The sequence below is a fragment of the Vulpes lagopus genome, chromosome 9 (genome assembly GCF_018345385.1).
Source record: "Vulpes lagopus strain Blue_001 chromosome 9, ASM1834538v1, whole genome shotgun sequence".
NCBI lineage: Eukaryota > Metazoa > Chordata > Mammalia > Carnivora > Canidae > Vulpes > Vulpes lagopus.
Genome location: NC_054832.1, coordinates 11064675 through 11082842, shown reverse-complemented (window position 1 = coordinate 11082842; position 18168 = coordinate 11064675). Strand labels below are relative to the sequence as shown.

The following is an 18168-nucleotide window of genomic DNA, read 5'->3' as shown; positions in this document are numbered from 1 at the left end:
ACATTCCTGGGACAGGCTTTTCACTGGCCCTGCTGTGGTTTATTCATTCAGCAGTGACACAGCACACCCGCCCCACGCCAGGGACGCAAGGCCTGCTCACTCACAGCCCCTGTGCTGCAGGACAGGGAAACGGAGACTCCCTCGCCCCTCCTGCTGGGCCGCCCCTCACGGCACCCCTCGCTGCTCTCTGTACCCCTTGGCTGTGTTCCCAGGGCACCGCCCATCTGTTGAACCAAATACATGCACTCGGATCAAACGGATTCCCATCTGGTGAATGCTCGCTATGCGCTGGTTACCACGTTGTTTCACGGTCTCTAAGCGGTGAGCCTGCGAGGTCCGCAACCCAATCCTGGTTTTCATAGGAAGACCCCGAAGCTCAGCAAGGTGAGCTAAATATTCAGAAGAAGCCAGGGCGGGGGAGGGTTAGCATGTTCACAGAAGGAGCCCCATGTCCAGGGTAGACAAGAAAGAGGCTTCCTGGAGGAAGAGGAGGAGTGAGGTTTGCTCCACAGAGGTCACGGCTGCCCAGGCCCCTGCAGGGGGCTCTACAGGCCGATGGCTTGAGACGATGTGCTTTGCTCTCAAGCTTCACTCTGGGGTTCACGAGGTCTCCTCACCTAAGCGGATGGTGGGGTGGCACCTGTTCGCCATCCTCTGTGACGCGAGCACCTCCGAGCAAGGCCTGCCTGGGGCCGTCGGCCGGCCAGCACCATCTGCTGCGCAGACCGCCTGCTTCCCCTCAGCCCGGGCTGCAGCCTGTCCGAAGCAGGCATGCACCCTACAGAAAGCGTGTCTGAAGTGCGGCAGGAAGCCGTACAGGTAGCCGCCCGATAGTCACTGGGGCTACGTGATGCCAGGTTCTAGGGTTCCAACTCCACGAACTGACGGGAGAAAACTGTCACTAACGTACCATCGGTTTGTGTTTCTCAAAGCTTGAAAAGTTAGTTAAGTGAAGTAAGCTTCCTGTGGTCAGATTTGCCCTTCATTTCCCTAACAAATCCTTTCCTTGGTACATGGTGCCTGCACTTAGCCAGGTTCACTGGAGAGCACCTGCTCATTTATGAGACCGGGAGCACCTGCTCATTTATGAGACATCACCTCGCCTCTCTTTCCCCAAAGGAGCCTTTTTTAGAGGCGAGGAGCTACGGTGGCCGCGGTGTCAGCAGCAGGGCCCTCCCCGGCACTTACTCTAGGCACTTGGCTAGAGGCTTCCTGTGTGCCTCATTAACCTGTGTACCATCTTGTGTCAGGTCCCGTTTGTGTCCCTGTTACGTAAGACGTGTGCAACTGTATGGTGGGAGAAAGCCGCAGCTCTCCAGCTTTAAGTCACTTAGGAACAGTTACATCAAGCCAAGCAATCACAGGCACGCAGCATGTCTCTGGTCCTGCTCTGGGGGACGGGATGACGGCACCACCTGCTCACCATGTTCCTCCGTGTTCTAGAGACGTCTGTGGTTACGGCCTGACATGACAGTCCTAGGGGGCGCCTCTCCCAGGACTTCAGGGCTCTGCCTTTTACAAAATGCTTTCTCCACATACTATCTCACTGGATTCTGAGGATAATCCGTGAGGAAGGCAAGACAGTGATCGACCGCCTTCCTCAACTCGGGAAAGAAGAAACCAGACAGTCTGGTTTGATGAGTCTCTAAGGGCCATTTTCATTTTCTACCCTCTAACAGCCACTGTGTGGCCTGAGTTCAGTTCCTCACCCTTTCCCTGCCTCAGCTTCCTTGGCTGTACAATGGGTAGCAGACTGACTCACCTTTCAGCATCCTTCCAGCTCTCTAAAGTCCAGGTTCTAGGACATCAATTTTTTGCTTAATGGTAAGAAACAAACCAATCTTGGCAAGCTTGAAGAATTTCAAGTCTTTTTAAATTTAATTTAATTTATTTTTATTTTTATTTTTTTTTAAGAATTTCAAGTCTTAAACATAGTGTAACGTTGGGGGCCAGGGGGCAGGTCCTAATCACTGAGCAGAAAAACATTCTCGGTGAGAAATGTCTGCATACGTAATTTTACAACTTCACATTTCAAGAGGTTAGGCAGCAAAATATGTCTAAGGCTCAAGGGCGGTGAGTTGGGGTTCTGAATTGCCAAATCTCCCCACTCTGACTGGCGCTCTGCTCAAGCACAAGGGGGCTTTGCTTGATGGCAATTTAGGTCCAACTTCCCTGCATTTTGATGAGGCAGCTGGAGATTCTTGAAAATATTCCTGTGCTGAGTCAGAATAATTCTTTCTCCTTCCCCCCCCACCCCCCCATACTCCTCTTATTACTGGGGACTTTATCCTGAGTGTCTGCAACGCCTCGCCGGAAGCCGCCATCCGTCCAAGCCCTAAATTCACAGGGTGGAAATGACCATTGCTGCAAGCAGAGAGCTCGACGTCACTTCCATGGAAAATGAGCAACCAAACGACAGATTCAAGACATCCTTGTTTTCATGCAAATGGTTCAACAGAATGAAATGAAAAACACATAAGGGCCACAAAACAGAGGAGAATTATCTTTGCACGGAGCGTCAGCTGATTTTCAACAATGTCTTCTAAGATCTCCATTCTAAACATTACCACTTTCCCAAATGTAGGGACACCCGAGCCAGGCTAGCTGCAGGGCACAGCTCCCATTTCAAGCCCCTTGGAAAGTCAGGGGGAGCCTACGCTGCTGGTGTCTGTCCACGTCTGAAGCCCCACTATGAGCAGCCCGGAAGAGCACTCGGGTTCTAGTAGACAGGGATTTCTGTTCTCAATGTTCAGGATTTGGGGAGGTGGGCCTTGGGGTTAGTAGCTTGTCCAGGGCTGACCATGGTTACTATGGCCAAGTCTCTGAGCACTTGTTTTAGCAGCTGGATCCTTTAATACATTTGGTCTTTGTTTTCTGTGCCTCTGCTAGAGAGCTAGCTAGAATTTATTCAAGGCAGGAGACAGATGCTTGGCAGCGAGTCAGATAGTATATTTTATGGGTTTCTGTGGTCCCTTGAGATAGAATTATAGAAAAGGATGGAGGGAGGTGAGGCAGCCTCTTGGTTCCCAGGACTCTGGGGTCTTTCTCTTTTGTAGACCTTTTCCAAAATTCTCAGTGACCTGGAGGCCCACCCTGTCTAGACAGGTCATCACTCTTATGTTGGTGAGCACAGTCAGGGGACATGAGCCCTCTCGAATTTTCTTTGATAATTTTATATTTTATTTTCACGGTCTTCTTTGGGGTACAGAAAGGGAAATTTCTGGTCTTATCCGATTGCTACCCCGACAGGAAAACAGGATCACACAGAGGTGGGAAGCAGCACAGTTCTCTTACTGTGTAGGGCATACCTGCAACTTGAGAGGTGTTTGAATAAGGGATCTGATGCCTTATTTACGTGCATTCTTGTATAATGTATGGATGGGTAAGAGAAACACTGGAGGTTCAAAGCCCTGGCTCACGTGTGCTGTCACTCTTACATTATGGTTACTAGGTATCTTTGATGAGCACCGTTCATGCCAAAACCTTATTTTAGCTTTTCTCCACTATTTTATGATCTATGAGGCCATTTGGGGTCTCTCTAAGAACACAGCTCCCATTTATAACACTATTTCAATGGAGAATAAGCTCTGAAAAAACGCTGTTCTGAATAAAGCTCACATTTCTCAGAAAATAGCCCCAGTGTGATTCAAATAGGCATGGCATTGTGTAGGGAGAGGCCCTCGGAACCTGTGTGAGCATGAGCTGAGCACATAGGGAGAAGCCTGCACTTGGATTTGCTGGCCAAGACCGAACCCCAAGCTGCCGCTCTGGGTACCTCTCACTTTCCCCCTGGCCTGGTGACTCTTTAAATGTTGCCATTTCTGCATCTCAAGTGGTCTCTGTACAGGTGGGAACACTGACTTTCAGAGCTGGGCACTCTTTGTGGATGTGGGATACGGGACAAGCGCTCTGTTGCCACAGACCAGGCCAGCGGACCCTTGGCCCTTGGTGCTGGCCCCGGTGGAGGCTCCAGACGATGTGCTACACAGTGCCCCTCTTCTGGCTAAGAGTCTTCCCAGGTAGAGTTTCATGGGAAAACAATCCTCATGAGGAAGCACACGAGAGAGGGCTCAGGTCATATAGGACCTGGGTTAGAATCACAGAGATCTGAGAACATTAGGCCAATCACTGGACATCTCTGAATGCTCATTTTATGCTTTTGTGAGCATAAAATGAGAAGTGCTGGGCTTAGGGCCTGTCATGGAGCGAGTGCTCCATAACAACGACGTACCACTAACTATTACTACTAACATGTCCAGAAGACAGACAGCTTAGTGTAGAGAAAATTAATTTTTCGAAGGAATACTACAATTCCACACTACATCGTATAAGAAAGAACACAGGTTTGGTGCCAGGTGGACCTTGGGCTGAATCCCAACTCTACCTGTCACAGGCTGTGTGGACGTGGGCAAGTCACTCTACGTCCGTAAGCCGTAGTTTCCTCATCTGTAAAGTGGGCACCAAAGCACATACCTCACAGGACTGTTGTGAGTGAGCACGGCAAACGCACGAGGGGCGCTCTCAGCACCATCCTACAGCTGGTACTTAGCAAATGGCAAGGCCCCGGTTTCCAGCTGTCCCCGACATCACGGTCCGTACCCTGCCACTCAGAGGCACCTCGCAATTGCTACCTCGAAGCTGCGCAGACCGCCAGCTTTGAGGGCGGAGGGGGAGAGCCCTCCTCTAAGGCCGTACCTTTCCCGGCGTTTCTAGGAGGCAGCGGAGGAGCCTCTGCGGTCGGTGACGTGGGCGAGTCTGTGCTCGTGGAGACGAAGATCTGGTTGGTGAAGGCGCCGTAGGAGAGCCGCTGCTTGTCCCTCGGGGTGCTGAAGCCCGGCAGTGACAGCTTGTCCTGGGGGGAGATACTGGAGGAGTGGCAAAAGCTCTGAGGCCTCGGGGAGCGCTCTTTCTTGATGGGGCTCGGCTGCGGATGACAGAACAGAGCAGCGGGTGAGGAGCTCCCCGAGGCCCACACCTCAGGCTCCGCCGGGAAGGGGGGGTTCCCGCGGCTGCTGTGCCCCAGCACAAGAGGAGGACGCAGTTCCCCATTACCAGGGTCACAGCAGGGAGACACTGGCTAGCAATCAGGCATTCAGGAGCCGAAGGGCATGGTCACAGGTGACCTTTAACTTAACGGATACCTGCCCTCCGCAGGACACCGTGACCAGCACTGACGTGTGTTCCTTCCCAGCCCAACCCTCTCCCATCAGTTCTCAGTCCTCACCTCTTTTCTCTTTTTTATATTCCCTTAGAAAGTAGCCTCCACATTGTGGCCCTGAAACCCACCTGTGGGTCCGATCCTATCCCTTAGGATCCTAAACTGTCTTCGACTGCCTACAAGGCGTCCCTTGTGTTTGCACTCCTGGTGACAGCGGTGGCATCCCCATAACTTCCCAAGGTGGAAGCCTCAGGGTCACCCAGCGCCACCAGGGCCTGCGTGGACAGCTCAGAAACGTCCCTGGGATCTCCGCCTGGTGCAGGCGCCCACCAGCCGCCACTGAAGCACAGGCCTCCTGAATAGCCCTGGTTGCAGCTGCTTTCAGCTCCAGCACGTTTTCTACACTGAGGCCAGAGCTGCTGGGGAAACTTGCTCCCTTGACAATTAATCTCTGTTGGCTTCTGACTGCTTGGAGAAAGCCCAAAGGCCAAATTTGGCTCATAACTTGCTTCCCGATCTGGGATCCCTGATCCTGCTGGGCAGCCTCCTGCCTCTCCCACCCACCCACCCATCCACTTGAACACACCTCACACAAGGTGCTTCTAACCATTCCTCAGACTTCCAGTTCTATCACAACCCCTTGGCCTTTGCACGTGCTGTTCTCCCTCCCTGGAAAGATGCATTCCTCCCCACTTCTTTGGCTGGCAAGTTTCCTCCCTACTCTCAGAAAACCATCTTCAATGGTACTTTCTTGGTAATTTCCTCACTGCTTTCCAAGGCTGAGGCAACTTTTCTGTTCTCTGAATATATCTCAGGGATTTTCCCAAGCTCTTATTTGCATCTTCTTAAAGTAGGACACCTTTGTATGACTATTCCTTATGTGCTGCCTAGGGAAGAGCAAAGGCTCAATACATATCCAACGTGCGGCGCCTGAGTGGCAGTCGGTTGGGTGTCTGGCTCTTGGTTTCGGCTCAGGTCATTATCTCAGGGTTCTGGAATCAAGTCCCGCATCAGGCTCCATGCTCAGTGGGGAGTCTGAGATTCTCTCTCTCCCTCTCCTTCCATCCCTCCCCTTACTCTCTCTGAAATAAATAAATAAGTAAAAATATGTATCTGATGAAAACTGCATGAATGAACTTTCAAAGGTAGTTCTGAACTACCCATGAGGGTCAGAGAAAACTAGGTTTAATCTTGAGAGTATCTTTACTAGCCCTAAGACCTCAGGTTGCAAAAATCTGTGTGCATCAGTTTTCTCTTCTATAATATGGGGCAGTAACAACACCATAGTGGGCTTTTGGTAAAAATTACTGAGGTAGCACAGACAAAGTCCATACCCAAGTATGGACCCAAGTATGGCAGTCCCACTGCCTAGTCCATACCCAAGTTCTTACAATCTCCCAGCTTTTTATTTATGAAGTAGCTGTTCTAATGGCTAATTTTATGTCTTCACCTTGCTGGGTGGGCTATGGCACCCAGGTGTCTGGTCAAATACTGGTCTAGATGCTGCTGTGAAGGGATTTTCTTTAGATGTAGTTAACGTTTACATTAGATTTCCAATAAAAGGAATTACCCTCCATAACGTGGGTAGGCTTCCTCCAATCAGCTGAAAGGCTCTTGAGAAGATACTGAGGACCTCCAGACACCAGACCACACCATCAGTTGCCACCAGCCCACCTCATACCCCAGGTCCTCACTAGCCCCCACAATCACATGAGCCAATTCCTAAAGATAAATTCCGATCTCTCTCCCTCTGCCTTCAACCATACTGGGTCTGGTTTTCCAGAGAACCCTGACTAATACAGCTGTGGAACCCAACAAGGATCAAAGAATGCAGCAATAGCCAGCATTAAGTGGCCCTGGGTCAAAAGACCAGACACAGTCTTGCGAAGAACAATCTCATCTACGTGGCGCAGAAAACCTGGGAGCAGTGGCAGGAACTCAGAGGCGCCGTTTGCACTCACTTTGTCATCCAGGTCATCATCGCTCTCATCCATCTCCTCCTGTCGCAGGTTCCACTCATATTCCACGTGGACGTGTGGGTTGAACTTCCCAGATTTAGCCTGGGAAAGCTGAAAGTAACAGCAGGGATAGCCACGTTATTGGAAGTGTTAGCCATCCCACTTTTACATAACCACTGAGCAAATCCCACCTGGGGCCTGGTTTCAAATGAATCACCAGGAGCTGCCTGTAGGGCAAAACTCTGAGTCTACAGGGCTGAACTGCTGGAGGACTGGCTTCACAGGAGTCGCCCGGAATTACATGCAGAGTCTTTCTTAGTTTGGTAACATGAATTCTCTCTCAAATTAAAAGCTTTCTTAAACATTCTTAAAAATGAGCCTCTAAAGTGTAAATCCCTGGCTGGAAGGCAAAATCAAGAGTTAGTACAGTAGGAGAGGTAAGCCTTTCAAGTCAGACAGTCCTGGATTGATTCATGGACCACTTTTCTTATCTGTAAGATGGTAAGATCCACAGCTTCCTCACAGGATTCTCCTAAAAATAAAAACGTACACCTGCTGGCCTGCAGCTGGCACTGGGCAGAAACTCAGGGGATGGAACTTATTTTTCTTGTCTCATCCTTCCCCACTGGTAAGAGATTCATGCTATGCTAAAGTCCAGGTGATACACAAGAACCAATGGGGTCAAAACGCTGGGGCTGGAGGGGGAAGCCGTGCAGTTAATATTTTGAAAACCACTATATTCTGAACTTAACTCGCCCAGTTTTTGGACGTAGCTCCCAAATAATTCTTCTTTACTATTGAGCTGCAGGGAAAACCTAAGGGTCTGGCATATAAAAAGCATGACCTTAATTTATAAGCCTGTCTGGTAATAATATCTTTCAAATGCCTTTTAGCTCCTATGTCACAACTGCTCTGAGAAGACACGGAATGGCAAATTTATCATTCTACCACTTTTCCAAATGTAGCCTTAGTGCCTGTCTGAATTTCTTTAGCCAACGTTCAGAGAGATGAATCTGTTTCTTTTATCCCAATTCCAGCTTCTGAGAATGACATTTTAAGGCAGCTGGTGTCTAATGGATACCCCACCTCCATTTTGCTTACCAGATCTTCACACTGGGTGGCTTTCAATCTCTTTGCTATGTCCAGGGCAGTCTCCCCAGCTTGGTTAACTACAACAGGGGGGAAAGAAATTGGCATAATTATCTAAGGTATATATTGAAAAGGTTGCAGACAATAATCATGAATGCTGACTCTTGTTATGAAGACACTTGGTCACGCTCTTACCGACACTCACGGTGGGCTTGCTCCTGAGAAGAAGCTTCAAACACTCGGGTTTACCGTACATACTGCAGTAGTGTAGAGCCGTGTTGCCCAGGGCTGTCTGCTTATCCAGGTTTCCACTGAAGAATTAAAATGTTACCAGAAAAAAAGTATGACTTAAAATGCCATTTAAATAGGGCATGAATAATTTAAAGCTACAGATGAATCCCTTATTTCTGTGCTAACAACGGAGTCAAGTTTGAGAACTACTTATAAGCAAGGAAAACGATGCTGCTGCTAACATTACACCTCCATTTATAAGCCACATGATGACAGCAATAGCCAGCATTGTCTGAGTGCCTCCTCTGGGACAGACACTCTCAGCTTTTACATACCTTGGCTCATTAAATCTTCACAACCACCCAGTGGGTAGGTTATGACCATCTTTGTTTCACAGATGAAAACACCAAGGTGCAAAGAGAATGAAGTACCTGCTTTCAAGACTATCATGGCACGGAGGATGGAGTAGGGATCTGAAAAAAGGCAGTTTGTCCCAGAGCCAACACTCTTAACTACTACACTGTACTACCTCCAAGGAGAGGGGTGGACATTCATACAATGTGGCTTGTGTCCAGGCACCATTCTTCACATGTGGGTTCAGATCCCCTTGCTATTTTGACCACTTGTCTTTGGATGAGCTTCAGTTACTCCTAATAATCCGTGGCTTACAGAACTACCCACTGAAGAATATGGCAAGTCCAAACTTCCTGTGTTCAATACTGGACTCCTATTACTATGTCCCAAATTTGACTTAGCTATTGAGTCAGTCACACACACTGTACAGTTTTTTTTTAAATTATTTTTTAAAGATTTCATTTATTTGAGAGACAGAGAGACACAGAGCACGAATGAGGATGAGTGGGGGTGGGGAGGCACAGAGGGAGAGGGAGAAGCAGACTCCCCACTGAGCAGGGAGCCCAACATGGGGCTCTATCTGAAGACCCCAGGATCATGACTTGAGCTGAAGGCAGATGCTTAACCCACTGAGCCACCCAGACACTCCGACACTATAGTTTCATAGTGAAATTATGAACAATGAAAACTCATAGATGCTGTGGAGCTGTGCTGTTAAGTCTTCCCTCTTACAATCTTTCCTAATGCAGTGGGTTTTGACAGAGACAGGATTTTATATCTTTCTAGGCCAGAGCTGGTAAGCTATAGCCTATAGGCCATGTCTGGCCCTCCATTTGTTTTTTAAATAAAGCTTTATTGGAACACAGCCATGCTCAATCATTTACATATGGTCTATGGCTGCTTTCACAGTACAATGGACGAGCTGAATAGCTGTGATAGAGACCTCATGGTCTGCAAAGTCAAAAATAGTACCTGACTCTTTACAGAAAGCTTGTTGATTTCTGATCTGGGCCCCTGAGAAGACTGGTTTGCATTAACTTATAAGGTGTATTCAGAGGAGATGAAAAGCATACCAGTTTTGTACAAGGAAGTCAACCAAATGGAGAGACGTCTGGTCTGCAGTTCGGACTGCAAGATGAAGTGCTGTCTCCCCAAGCTCCTGAAAAGGACAGGATGAGTGTAAGTAGGGTAACCGCAGATCCTACTTTACCTATAGCAGCTCTGTTCATATCAGCTACCTGGAAATAATCATTAATGAGTACTCCTCTCACTCTCAAATTGGCCTGATTTAGACACGGTCACTCAATGTATTAGAATCTCAGTATCTTTTACATTCATTTTCCACATTCTGTTTTATCTTATGGTTTTAGTGGAGCCTCACCTGTCCGGATTCCAGCAGTGGTTCCATTAGCTCCACCCCCTCTGCATAGACTTGAATTAGTGCAAGTAAATCCCTGGATTTGATGGCCTCGAGCAATTCGTTCAGTTTAGCTGATGGAGATGAACAGGCCTTCCTTGAAAACTTATGATCTACATACTTTGCGGTAATATATTCTTTCCGTACAGTCCTAAAACAGGGCAAAACAACATGAACAAAGATTTTTTATTTTCTATGAGCTAAGAAAAATCTACATTTTTCTGAAAAAACAAAACAAAACAGTTCTCTTTAAGTGAGATAGATTCACCTGTACTTCTTTCAGGATTTAAACAAACCAGGTTCTAAACCAAGTTACCTCACCACAGACAGGATGAAGAGACCGACATATATATGTAGTAGTGTATGTGCAAGTAATATACAGTTACAGAATTAATGAGCTCACAGATCACAGCAGATTTCTTTTCTTCCTTGGACAACAGCTTGGGAAGTCTGGTATTTACTACTTCAAATTCAGATACATATGAAGTATACAAAGAAATTAAGAAATTTTATTACTTATTTTTGAAAGTAAATTTTAAAAGAACAATTCTTAAATACCAGTGAAATTTCCAGAGGTTTATTGAAAAAATTTTAAGTCATGTGGCACAACTCCCTATTTTAACAGGTAAGGAATCCGAGGCTCCTTTAGGCCAAGCACTGAGCTTCAGAATAAAGGGGAGTTGTCTTTCCTGCAGGTTCAGTTTGGGAGTTACTCCCTAAGTCTGAGTGTGTGTAAGCGTTTCTATTCTTGAGGACTCATCCTTTCTCCACTTCAGGTTTTGCCCCAAACTCCGGGACTGAGGCCAGCCACCTCCCAGCTACAGGGGTGAGGATCTGACCTAAGTGGCCCATGGTTACCTTTGTCACCTTTGGTGAAAGGCTGAAATGGAAGTCCACTCAGAGGAAAGGAAAGGAGTTGGGGAAGCGAGTTGGGATCCAGATGATACTGTTTGACATCCTGGAGCCGGCCATACCTGAACTTATCCCATGATTTTCCCAGTTACATGAGCCACTTAATAAAAAAGCAGTAAATGGATTTTGGGTTCAAATCCTAGTTCTACAGCACACCAGCTGCATGACCTTGGGCAAATTACTTCATCTTTCATAAGCTTTAGCTTTTTCGTCTGAAAATGGGGAGAATAGCACATTGGTGTATTTTGAATTAAAGAACGTACAGTACTTATAAGGGGCTTTCTTTCTGAGAAAGCTCTAACTCATGGGACATAAGATTTCTTGCTCAGGAAAAGGTATTCCATCTGTGAAGGCTGCTGCTGTTTCTTACCACTCCCCCCCCCCCCCCCCGCCCCCATCCCACAGCATCACTATTTAAAACCAAGCTGATGCCTCTTCATTTCATTCTGGGTCAGTAGTGAAGGGGTGAGCTGATTGATGGTAGCACACGCCCTTTGGTGACTTGCAGATTCAGCTCAGTGACTAAGATCCTACTTTTATGGGTATCCTTTATACTCAAGTCAAAGTCCTTTGAAGATGGCCACGGCCTGATGAGCTGGAGGACTTTCAGACATGTGAGAGGTTGGCCGAAGCCTGCCTTCTGGTCTCCCACTGCACATGACTTTACAAAGTTTGAAAGGCAGCTACTGTGTGACAGATGAAGTATCAGATTTAAGAATGAAATGGCTTGATTCAATTCTGATATCAGATGCTAGCCATGTGACCCGGGGCAAAGCTATGCCTCAGTTTCCTCATCTGTAAAATATTAGTAGTCCTACCAGTCTTCTTGCCTTCCGGGGAAGCAAGAGTAGATACGGAACAAAGAATGACACATCACCATGGGTTCATATATAAGCTTCCTTTCTAGTATTATCCAGGATGGTAGAGTGAGGATCGATGGTAGGAAGCTATAGGAGGGAAATCTGAGACAGCTGTCTCCATGTATTGAGCTAAGTTGTGGCACCATCTGTGGGAAGGCTTCTTAGCACTAGAAATGTCGTGCAGATGCCACACAATAATTTGGCAGAAATGATGCTGAGGGCACCTAGTATTGCATGGGGAGATGCCCCAGACCACTCTGAAGAGCACTTCTGCCTTGGGTCTCTACTTCCATGGCTACAGAAAGTGGCTGAGCTCTCCACAGGCATGATGTTTAACTCTTCCTGGGCTCAACCACAGTCCCCGGCAGTAAAAGGCTTTCTGACATGGAGTGACAGGGAAGATGGAAAACAGATGTGTCTGAAAGTTGACATCAGAGCTCTACCTGATGGCTGATGAAAGACAACTTGCCTTGTGTCCTTGCCAAACCTGGCCCTTCCCACTCACCCTGGTGCAGGTAATGGCATTCGCTATTTACCTAGACGCTCAGGCCCAAACCTTGGGTGTCAATTTATAGTTTAATTTTTTTAAAAATTTATAGTTTAATTAAATGTCCCATGTTTGAAGTGGTCAGCAAATCCTGTGGACTCTTCCTTCAAAACATATGGAGAATCCGACTACTTTCCACCACCTTCACCACCCCATCTTAGTCCACACCATCTTTGTTTCTCAGTGGACCTGGTGTTAAGTTTCTCCTTGGTGAAACCCGCTCCTCCATCTCTCTCTCACAGACCAGCCACAGCTGGGTTTCTCAGCCTCGGCCCTAGTGACACTGTGGCTGGATGATTCTTTGTCATGGTTGCTGACTTTCACATTGTAGGATGTTTAGCAGCATTCTGGTGACTCCCTCTGCTTAAAGCCTTCTAATCACACAGAAAATAAAATCCCCAAACAACCCATTACCTAAAAGGCCCTCTGCAACCTGGTTCCATCTCCACTGTGCATGGCGTCTGTGGCCACTCTCCTGCTCAGGCCTCTCTAGCTATACCTGCCTTCTTGTTACTGTGAGGAATGTGCCCAGCCCGTCCCTGCCTCAGGGCATCTTCACCTACCCTTCCATCTCCCAGGCTCGCTCCCCCATTCCTCCACCCCACGTGTGTCCTTCATATCCTTTAGATCTTCATCAAATGTCAAGTCCTCAGTGATATTCCTCGAACATCCTGATGACAATGCCTCCTATGCTTCATCTTCTTACCCTATTATATTTTCTTCAAAGTACTCATTACCATGCTTTGTGCCCTCCTCTCCACAGTTGGAATGTAAGCAGGACAGGAGCTGTCGTGTTCACTACTGTATCATCAGCACTTAAAAGAGTGCCAGGAACATAGAAGCTGCTGAATAGGAGGCAGTAAACTGTGCGTCACCAGGGATCTGCTTTGTTCCTCAGGGCTGCTGGCCAAATAAGAGGATGGTGATAATGAAGACTATGGTCGTGGGGACAGTAACGGTGAGTTCACTACATATTGCCCAAAGCACTGCTGACTCTACCACTTCTGTCCTCACCACACCCTCGGAGACTAGCACAGACAGGTGGGGTTACTTGCCCCAGATCAAGATTCGGGAATTGGGGGACACCTGGGTGGCTCAGTGGTTAAGTGTCTGCCTTCAACCCAGGGCATGATCCTGGAGACCCCGGATCGAGTCCCACATCAGGCTCCCTGCATGGAGCCTGCTTCTCCCTCTGCCTCTGCCTGTGTCTCTGCCTCTTTCTCTGTGTCTTTCATGAATAAATAAATAAAATCTTAAAAAAAAAAAAAAGATTCCAGTAGTGTGGAAACTTAGTCACTCCGTTAGAGATTATATGGAGGCTCACAAGCATTTTGGAGGGAAGGCCTGAGAGAAGCCAGATGGCCATGGGAGGTCACAGAACAGACGGGCCAGAGTGGGCTGCCTACCGTGAAGGAAGCAGGAAATACAAATCCAAGCAGGAAACACAAATACAAAGTTTATCCTAAAGTGATGCCTCCAAGGTATGGGCCACATAAACATTTAAAACTGCTGCTGAGGCAGGAATGCACTGTATATCGGAGCGCTCACTGCTTCCCGCTCTTTGGCGTAACTTCAGATAGTGTTTGTTCGTGGCTGTTTTGTGATCAAATTCACTTCTGAAAAAGCTTTACTTCTCAGTGTGTTTTGTGCTCATTAGTGTGGAAAGACAGCCAAACCGTTTCTGCTAGGACGGAGCTTGAGCACTGTTGTTTAAGCCCAACGTCCTGAGACAGGGTTAGGATATTAAGTAGGTGCCCAACTCCCTTGACTTCTTCTGTGACACTTTCACAGGAATAAGGAAGTGACTGTCTAATCTCTAGATTAATAGCCACCTTCCTCTCCAGATGGCAGGCATCACGAGGACAGAGTTTACATCTAGTTTATGTTTTGCCTATTCCCCAGCACCTGACACACTGCAAAGGATGCAGTGAGCATGCAGCACGCATTTGTTGGATTCAAGGAAAGACCACCGCTGAGAGGCCTGCTGGGAGATTGTATCTCATGATTTTGGAATGAAATCATGTTTCTTGACTGTGCCCCATAACTGTCTCAGTGCTCTGTGGACGTGGTGCCTGAGTAACTCCCAAGGAGGGGCTTGGCAAACATTTGGGTGGGCATCTACCTCACAAAGGCTCCCCACTTAGTTGAGCTGGAATAGGAACTGTCTTCCTTTTTTTTTTTTTTTTAAATATTTTATTTATTTATTCATGAGAGACACAGAGATGCAGAGACATAGGCAGAGGGAGAAGCAGGCTCCATGCAGGCAGCCCGATGTGGGACTTGATCCTGGGACCCCAGGATCACGTCCTAGGCTAAAGGCAGGTGCTAAACCGCTGAGCCACCCAGGGATCCCCAGGAGCTGTATTGCTATCCACGCATGGTACTTAAGAATTTTAAGTGTAAATTCAATGTGAAAACATTTTTTAATAAGTTCAAATATTCACATGACTCAAAAAATAAAAATAATACCAAAAATCGTTTACTGAGGAGGGCTCATGACCACGACCACCCCAGAGTAAGCACTTTTATTAGTTTCCTGTGTATTTGCCTGTGTTTCTTCCCATAAACACAAATAAATACGTTTATGTGTTTTTGACCACCCTTCCCCTGACTGGAAGGCAGGAGGTTTTGGTGCAGTGCTCCACACCTTGCTTTTTTGTCTAATGGTAATTCTTGGAGTTTGTCCTAAATCAGGATAAGTAGCTCCCTTATTCTTTTTACATCTGCATAGAGTTCTTCTATGTGGCTGTACCCTATGCTATTTTAATCAGAGGCCTACAGATAAATGCTTGTTTTTGTTCCTCATCTCTTCCTATACAGAACAGGAGTAAATTCTCAGAAGTGACACTGCAAAGTCAGAGTTGATGTGATGTTAATGACAGAGATAAATATGGTGACTGCTCCTCCTGCGCAGGGTACCATTAGCAAACCCATCAGCAGTGCCCAAGACAGAGCGTCTGTTTCCCCACAGCTTCACCGGTAAGCGTTTGGACTTTGGCTCATCTAATAGGAACGGGCCACTGCTTTTGTCTGTCTCTTGTTTATCATAACATGCCATGATTTGGAGATAACCACCCTTATGAAGACATATTCTCCACAGAGCAGCTGCAGCTGTAGCTACCTAGGGGACGGTGTAGTAAACATCATCTGTGCACTCCAGAAATGCACTGCAAAATACCTTGCTTTGTGTTTTCCTATTGGGTTTTCCTCTGGAGAAAAAAAATACTATAACCACTAAGCCGCTGCTTAATTAAAGAATGGTAAAGAATTCAGTGTATTAGAAGTACTTACATATCACTTGAAGGGGTGGGTTTTGGCGAGGGGCTGGGTAAATTTGCTTCCATAATATCATTAAAACTATTGTTTCCTACATTCTTGGCCAGCTGTAACATAAACAAAACACAGTTCAGCCACTCTTTACTTACTAGTTTAAACGTTTCCTATGATTTGCTTTTGAGATTTGTGAATGTGTATCTTTCCTTCATTTGACTCAGCATACAAACCATCCATTCATCTGGTCAACAGGTATTTACGGAGACCTACTATGTGCCAGGCATGGAACCTTAGAGTGCTGGAAATAAAGAGAGGGGTAAACCGTATTCCTTCCTGTAGGAGCCAACAGACTTGTAGGGCCATTGATCAGATAACCAATAATTTTTATAAATACAATGTTGATAAATGTTGAATAGGATATAACCCCCTCACCCCATACACCCTGAGATTAGACAGCAGGTTATACATGTGAATCTAGGTTAAATGCTTAACGGTAGCAATTGTTTTTCAATCTCTATCATACCTCATTTTTAGACTGAGAAGATTTACTGGGCAGAGGAGGAGATAGGACTCCTTTATATTTGGGGTACATGTAAAGATGCTGCAGGGAGCAGTTTCTGAGTTCAAGACCCTTCCAGGAAAATCTGTCCTGAAGGACCTCTGGTTGTTCAGATAATTTGGGGAGCAACACAAAACTTAAGAAACATTCATGCTATCAGGGTCTCTGAGGGAAAATTCTTGGGTTTATCACTGAGCAAGTGTCTAAGATTTGGACTATCCATATTTCTAGTTGTCAACTGGGTTTCATTACCTTAAATCAAGGAGATGGAGTGATACCACTTCCAGACTAAAGAAGAATGTGTTAGGTATAATAAGATCAGAGCTTTTTTTTTTCTTCAATTCTGATGTGAATCAAGGAGTTAAGCATTAGTATGATACTTCCTAAATTTGCGACTTCCTCAATTGGGCTAACACAACACAGACTGACCCACCACTGCTTAGAAGTTTCGGGTTAACGAGTGATGGGCTTTTTGGCGGTAGCTAACAGGTCACAATTCATGGGGGGCTTGTAACAAACTTACGAATAGTAAAAAGAGAGAAAAACTCTTTATTCACTATAGTAACTCAGGCCACTAAGAAAAGTGATTATTTGAGTTTAACACCTAATTCCCTTTACTGCTCTTTTAGTCAATCATCTTGAGTCAATCATGTGAAAACTAATTCTGAAAGAAGAAGGCAGCTTTGAAAAAGCCCATCCCAGGAGAAAAGAGCTAGTTTAGGTGAACTAATTATACAAATGTGTGATTCATCAGTTCTTTAGAAAGGAAAAAGAAATAGTCAACATTACATACCACAAATTTACATTTTAAATACCCATGCAAATTCACTAAATTCAGGAACTGCAATTCTTTGTACTCAGCAAAAAGAGCAGTCCAAAGCCGTGTATTATTTATGACAGCAGTCATTCCCAAGGACAGGTCACTACTTACCAAGAGTTCAGAAGTTCCTAATTTGTCTAGTTCCAAAGACTGAATGCGAGAAATGTGAACCCCCATTTCCCTATGGATGCCGGAACATTCTATACAGGTCAAAATACCCAAGTTGGTGGAAAGCCAGGTGGGTTCTGTGTGGAAAGAACATTTTGAAGACAATGAAACAAACACGATACCAAATTTTTAGTGTGCCAACTACAAAGGAAACTAAAACAAGAGTGGTAAACCTTGTTAAGAATAGGGAAAGATTTATTTATTTTTTAATTGTTATTTATTTATGATAGTCACACAGAGAGAGAGAGAGGCAGAGACACAGGCAGAGGGAGAAGCAGGCTCCATGCACTGGGAGCCCGACGTGGGATTCGATCCAGGATCTCCAGGATCGCGCCCTGGGCCAAAGGCAGGCGCCAAACTGCTGCGCCACCCAGGGATCCCATAGGGAAAGATTTAAATGGAAGACACAGATGCTTTCAGTTTAGCCTAGAGGCTCATATGAAGCTTACCAGCTTCTCGGAGAGCAATATGGGTGATAAAAGAAATTTAAAAAAATTTTTCTTTCAATATTGAATTGAAAACAAAATTAAGTTCTTCATTCTTGTGAAAATGTGAGAAAGATTTTTCCTGTGAAGCCCCATGAAACATCCTCTCTAAGCACCTGTGTCTTTCTTGGCAGCTGCACAGACTGATGTGCAGCTCATGGGGACATGGCATAAGCTGTCATTAACCTCCCAGTTACAACCTGCATTAACCCACAACCCTGGTCACGGCTTCTCCACAAGCACTTCCCGGTAATAAGACAGTTGTAAATACTGAACGTCAAGGACTTCTTTTCACAGGCCTAAGCTATTTCTACAGCCCCCAAGGGCTCCACACCAG

The 18168-nt window shown here is 46.3% G+C and overlaps 1 protein-coding gene across 2 annotated transcripts in view; it reads right to left on the bottom strand.

Annotated features, from left to right (window-relative positions):
• ASAP1 (ArfGAP with SH3 domain, ankyrin repeat and PH domain 1) overlaps positions 1-18168 on the bottom strand; it is a 355167-nt gene that overhangs the window by 29312 nt on the left and 307687 nt on the right. For both annotated transcript variants that reach the window (XM_041769623.1, XM_041769622.1), the window contains exons 17-24: positions 17290-17423; positions 15818-15909; positions 10172-10358; positions 9864-9949; positions 8401-8516; positions 8218-8285; positions 7120-7227; positions 4696-4924 (exon numbers count right to left, since the gene is read on the bottom strand). In XM_041769623.1, coding sequence (XP_041625557.1) covers positions 4696-4924; positions 7120-7227; positions 8218-8285; positions 8401-8516; positions 9864-9949; positions 10172-10358; positions 15818-15909; positions 17290-17423 — 1020 coding nt within the window. The remainder of the gene's footprint in view (positions 1-4695; positions 4925-7119; positions 7228-8217; positions 8286-8400; positions 8517-9863; positions 9950-10171; positions 10359-15817; positions 15910-17289; positions 17424-18168) is intronic.